Raw genomic sequence first — 6,508 nt, forward strand, 5'->3', positions numbered from 1 at the left:
TAAAAAACATCCTTGTGTCGTTGGGTAATCTTAGTTTAAAAAACATCCTTGTGTCGTTGGGTAATCTTAGTTTAAAAAACATCCTTGTGTCGTTGGGTAATCTTAGTTTCAGTTATTCTTGCAATCTATGAAAATACTAACTAGTACTTTTGGGTTTGTTAATACTTACTAGCACTTTTGGGTTTGTTAATACTTATTGGTACTTTTGGGTTTGTTAATACTTACTAGTACTTTTGGGTTTGTTAATGCTTACTAGTACTTTTCCGTTGTTAATACTTACTAGTACTTTTGGGTCTGTTAATACTTACTAGTACTTTTGGGTCTGTTAATACTTACTAGTACTTTTGGGTTTGTTAATACTTACTAGTACTTTTAGGGTTGTTAATACTTACTAGTACTTTTGGGGTTGTTAATACTTACTAGTACTTTTGGGTCTGTTAATACTTACTAGTACTTTTGGGTCTGTTTATACTTACTAGCACTTTTGGGTCTGTTAATACTTACTTGTACTTTAGGGTTTGTTAATACTTACTAGTACTTTTGGGTCTGTTAATACTTACAAGTACTTTTGGGTTTGTTAATACTTACTAGTACTTTTGGCGTTGTTAATACTTACTAGTACTTTTGGCGTTGTTAATACTTACTAGTACTTTTGAGCTTGTTAATACTTACTAGTACTTTTGGGTTTCTTCAACATTTACAATATTCATAAAATATTCTGTTATTTTTCTGTTTAATTTATTTAAGATGGGTTAATAAAATTAATGAATTATTTCTGTTCATTTCCATCACAAAATTTTATAATACAGATATATATGTAGCTTTCTAACATAGATATAAAAATGATACTTACTTCTCTTACTTAATTAAAAATTATAATATTGTATTACCTTTTGTAGGTGGCAGTGCCATCCACAATCCATTGTGATCACTTAATCGAAGCACAAATTGGAGGAGATAAAGACTTGGCGAGAGCCAAGGTACAATAATGAGGCTTATATTATTAATATTATTATTAATATTTATGAAATTATTTTTGTTACTATAGGGCTTAACTCTTCATGAAATATTTAACATGCAAGTAATATCTGTACATTTTGATAATCCTTAGCTTTTATAGGTTAAAATCAATTGAATTTGTTATGAAATATTGATTAACTAAGTAATTTATTAGAATATTTGCTGTAACTATAACAATTTTAATAAGCTTATTGATTGGAGTTTTATCTTTAATTTTCTGTTTGTTGATCTAGAACAATTTCACAAGATTTTATAAATTTGATTGTTAAAAATAATTTACATCTGACTGTAATTATACTACATTTTTCTTTCTTGCTTGCATGTATTAACAGGATCTTCATAAAGAGGTGTACAGTTTTCTTAGATCAGCTGCTTCTAAATACGGAGTAGGATTTTGGAATGCAGGGAGTGGAATTATTCATCAGGTATTGATGTTTACATTATGTGGAATTATTCATCTGGTATTGAAGTTTACATTTATGAGAAATTATTCATCTGGTATTGATGTTTACATTATGTGGAATTATTCATCTGGTATTGATGTTTACATTATGTGGAATTATTCATCAGGTATTAATATTTACATTATGTGGAATTATTCATCTGGTATTGAAGTTTACATTTATGAGAAATTATTCATCTGGTATTGATGTTTACATTATGTGGAATTATTCATCAGGTATTAATATTTACATTATGTGGAATTATTCATCTGGTATTGATGTTTACATTATGTGGAATTATTCATCAGGTATTAATATTTACATTATGTGGAATTATTCATCAGGTATTGATGTTTACATTATGTGGAATTATTCATCTGGTATTGATGTTTACATTATGTTGAATTATTCATCTGGTATTGATGTTTACATTATGTGGAATTATTCATCTGGTATTGATGTTTACATTATGTGGAATTATTCATCTGGTATTGATGTTTACATTATGTTGAATTATTCATCAGGTATTGATGTTTACATTATATGGAATTATTCATCTGGTATTGATGTTTACATTATGTGGAATTATTCATCAGGTATTTAAGTTTACATTTATGTGGAATTATTCATCTGGTATTGATGTTTACATTATGTGGAATTATTCAACTGGTATTGAAGTTTACATTATGTGGAATTATTCATCTGGTATTGATGTGTACATTATGTGGAATTATTCATCTGGTATTGATGTGTACATTATGTTGAATTATTCATCTGGTATTGATGTGTACATTATGTTGAATTATTCATCAGGTATTGATGTTTACATTATGTTGAATTATTCATCAGGTATTGATGTTTACATTATGTTGAATTATTCATCTGGTATTGATGTGTACATTATGTTGAATTATTCATCAGGTATTGATGTTTACATTATGTTGAATTATTCATCTGTTATTGAAGTGTTTTTAATTGCCATTGTTTTATAACACAACGTGTCATGTTTTTACCTTCTGTTGTTTTATAACACAAGGTATTGTGTTTCTACTTTGTTTTTCTTGTGATTCTATAAACAACAGTTACTGAAGTGAAGATTATCAAACTATAGGAACCATATTGAGAGATCAGTAAAAGTAATAACTTTTTAAAACAGAATTAATTTTTATTTTTAAATATAAATTTTCAGACAGTGTATGATGATAATACATTTACTGGATATTCTGAATTAGCTAAAGAAAATCTATTAAGTTAATTGTTATTACAGTAACTCATAACAGACTTTAAACAGATTTCATATTAACTTTCATTGACTTGTATGATATATAAATAACTTATTTACCTTCTAGATAATCTTGGAGAATTATGCTTTCCCGGGAGTGCTGTTAATTGGTACTGACAGCCACACCCCAAATGGAGGTAGCGTGTTTTTGGTATTTTTAGTTAAGTGTAACAGTTACCATAAATGAAAAGAAATAAAAGTAGCATCCAATTTTAGAGTATTTTTGGAGAACTGTGTCTCCAATTTATTTCAATATTAGATTGTATATTTGTAAAAATGTATTGTATTTCTGTTCTGTAGTACATTTAGTAAGACTTGATCCGAGCATGAGTGTTGAACTTTTCATTACGATATTGGCTGGTAATGCAGTGTCTTACTTATACAGTTTACAGAAAGCCTTTTGTTTTTCTGAAAAGGCCACTGAACACTGTCGTATAAAGTTTCCAAGGAATTGAAAAAAAGTGTCTTCATTTCACACTTGGTCAAAATTTTGCCCTGTCTGGACCAGTGATCGCCTTTAAAGTGTCAAGTGCACACCTATGTACTTTTACAAAAATGTCCGATTTGTTTAGGAATTGGACATAGCTGTCAAGATCCGGAAAATATTCCATATCTGGGAACAGTCATGTGCTGACTAAAAAATAATAAATGTTCATGTTACTTTTATGGGAATTATAGAGTAAACCATCTATTAACATTTTTATGTACCTAAATAAATTTAGTTTTTGACGTTAAAGGTTGATTTTCCAGGTCATATTTAACATTTAACTTCCGTGTAGATGGTTAAGATATTAAATACATAAAAACTAAACATGAATACTAGTTTATAAATATGTACGACATCTTTAAGCATTTCGTAATTAATTATTTGTATTTGTTACTGAAAAGCTTATTAAAAATTTAATGCCCACTCGTTATTAAATATTTCATGTTTCAAACCCGTGATGTTTACATTTGTATAAATCTGTTGTGTAATTCAAAATCAAATACATTTATTACATATTATGGTCAGTCATTGTGTTTTTATCATAAAAGAAAACTGATCTTAGTTTCATCTCTTAACACCAGGTGGGTTGGGAGGCGTATGCATTGGTGTGGGTGGTGCTGATGCTGTGGATGTTATGGCTAATATCCCTTGGGAACTGATGTGTCCAAAGGTCATTGGAGTTCATCTTACTGGTAAAATGTCTGGTTGGACCTCTCCAAAAGGTAATACTATAACATATACGTGTTTATAGAAGTATGAAGTATTGTTTACATGCAGGCATTGAAGTAGTGAGTGAATTTAGTTAGAAAAGGAGAATTTTAAGCAAACAGACACAAGCGGTCAGATTCTCAGGTATAAAAATATTTTTTCCACTGTGAATGATATCCGAGAGATGAAACAAAATATATGAAACTTAAGGCATAGTATTAAAGTTTGAGAACTTTTATGGACTGCAATTACCTGTTAAAAAGAAAGAGGATGACATTTCAGGTTCTGCACTGAATATTGAAAGTTAAATGTCATCTTTTATTTCTACCAGTCAACAAAGTATATTATTTTTATATAGACACAGAAATATGAATCTTAACACTTTTCTTTAAAATAAATGTTTTTAATGTGGTTGATTAGAAAACTGTGAGATAAGAGCCCCAGTTCACAACATTTAGTGCCTGGTGGTGTGGCTGAGCAAGCTAAATTATAGAGATAGAAAACTATGAGATAAAGAGCCCCAGTTCACAACATTTAGTGCCTGGTGGTGTGTCTGAGCAAGCTAAATTACAGAGATAGAAAACTATGAGATAAGAGCCCCAGTTCACAACATTTAGTGCCTGGTGGTGTGGCTGAGCAAGCTAAATTATAGAGATAGAAAACTATGAGATAAGAGCCCCAGTTCACAACATTTAGTGCCTGGTGGTGTGGCTGAGCAAGCTAAATTACAGAGATATGACTTGTCACTAAAAATTTTACTTTAGAACATTCCACTCTGTAAGTTATACACAGCTACTTGAGTATATGTTTAAAGTATTTATTTATTTGCAGATGTGATCCTTAAGGTAGCTGATATATTAACTGTTAAAGGAGGAACTGGAGCTATAGTAGAGTACCACGGTCCAGGAGTTGAAGCTATTTCGTGCACTGGTAAGGCCTTCATGTTGTTGTGTTTTCTGCTTGTCGATTTCTACGACTCTCTAATGGAACTTGTGTATTGTGTGTTTTTGTTGTGGCTCTAGAATTGAGTCTGTATCTGCTGTAGAAATGTGTTCTACAGTCTGAGGCCGTGGGTGTATTGTAGGAGGTACTGTTTAATCCCCAGAGTTAACAGTGGGTGTATTGTAGGAGGGACTATTTCATCCCCAGAGTTAACAGTGGGTGTATTGTAGGAGGGACTATTTCATCCCCAGAGTTAACAATGGGTGTATTGTAGGAGGGACTATTTCATCCCCAGAGTTAACAGTGGGTGTATTGTAGGAGGGACTGTTTCATCCCCAGAGTTAACAGTGGGTGTATTGTAGGAGGGACTGTTTAATCACAAGAGTTAACAGTGGGTGTATTGTAGGAGGGACTATTTCATCCCCAGAGTTAACAGTGGATGTATTGTAGGAGGGATTGTTTAATCCCCAGAGTTAACAGTGGGTGTATTGTAGGAGGGATTGTTTAATCCCCAGAGTTAACAGTGGGTGTATTGTAAGAGGTACTATTTAATCCCGAGTTAACAGTGGGTGTATTGTAGGACGGATTGTTTAATCACAATAGTTAACAGTGGGTGTATTGTAAGAGGTACTATTTAATCCCCAGAGTTAACAGTGGGTGTATTGTAAGAGGGACTATTTAATCCCCAGAGTTAACAGTAGGTGCTGTTGTCTTCTTTTCTAGTTGTCAGTTTAAAAGTTAGATAGCTAACTCATACAGCTTTTATGTAGCTTTACAAAAAGTTTGTTTTGTGTATTGGTTAGGTCTGTGTGTTATGTTCTGGTAAGACTGTTATTGTAAATTTTATTGTTATTGATGTTAATTGTCTTAATTTCTTGTTATTATAATTTAGTATAACAAGAAAATGTTTATGGGGCTTTATTTTTTACATAATTAATGTATAATACTTTATGTGGATTAGTCATATCATTGATATTATTAATGTTTCTGATGAACAAAGATAATAGATATGTCTGTAGTTACAACGTATGTAGTTACAATATCTGTAGTTACAATATCTGTAGTTACAATATCTGTAGTTACAATGTCTGTAGTTACAATATCTGTAGTTACAATATCTGTAGTTACAATATCTGTAGTTACAATATCTTTAGTTACAATATCTGTAGTTACAATGTCTGTAGTTACAATATCTGTAGTTACAACATCTGTAGTTACAATATCTGTAGTTACAATATCTGTAGTTACAATGTCTTTAGTTACAATGTCTGTAGTTACAATGTCTGTAGTTACAACATCTGTAGTTACAACGTCTGTAGTTACAACGTCTGTAGTTACAACGTCTGTAGTTACAACGTCTGTAGTTACAACGTCTGTAGTTACAACGTCTGTAGTTACAATGTCTGTAGTTACAATATCTGTAGTTACAATGTCTGTAGTTACAATATCTGTAGTTACAATATCTTTAGTTACAATGTCTGTAGTTACAATGTCTGTAGTTACAATGTCTGTAGTTACAATGTCTGTAGTTACAACGTCTGTAGTTACAACGTCTGTAGTTACAACGTCTGTAGTTACAATGTCTGTAGTTACAATGTCTGTAGTTACAACGTATGTAGTTACAAC

At 31.1% G+C, this 6,508-nt stretch overlaps 1 protein-coding gene across 1 annotated transcript in view; it reads left to right on the plus strand.

Moving 5' to 3' along the window:
- Positions 1-6,508, plus strand: part of LOC106475475 (aconitate hydratase, mitochondrial-like) — a 21,746-nt gene that overhangs the window by 9,935 nt on the left and 5,303 nt on the right. Inside the window, exons 5-9 of the mRNA XM_013936157.2 lie at positions 900-980; positions 1,353-1,445; positions 2,813-2,882; positions 3,814-3,954; positions 4,772-4,870. Coding sequence (XP_013791611.1) covers positions 900-980; positions 1,353-1,445; positions 2,813-2,882; positions 3,814-3,954; positions 4,772-4,870 — 484 coding nt within the window. The remainder of the gene's footprint in view (positions 1-899; positions 981-1,352; positions 1,446-2,812; positions 2,883-3,813; positions 3,955-4,771; positions 4,871-6,508) is intronic.

The sequence above is a fragment of the Limulus polyphemus genome, unplaced genomic scaffold (genome assembly GCF_000517525.1).
Source record: "Limulus polyphemus unplaced genomic scaffold, Limulus_polyphemus-2.1.2 Scaffold8638, whole genome shotgun sequence".
NCBI classification, from domain to species: domain Eukaryota; kingdom Metazoa; phylum Arthropoda; class Merostomata; order Xiphosura; family Limulidae; genus Limulus; species Limulus polyphemus.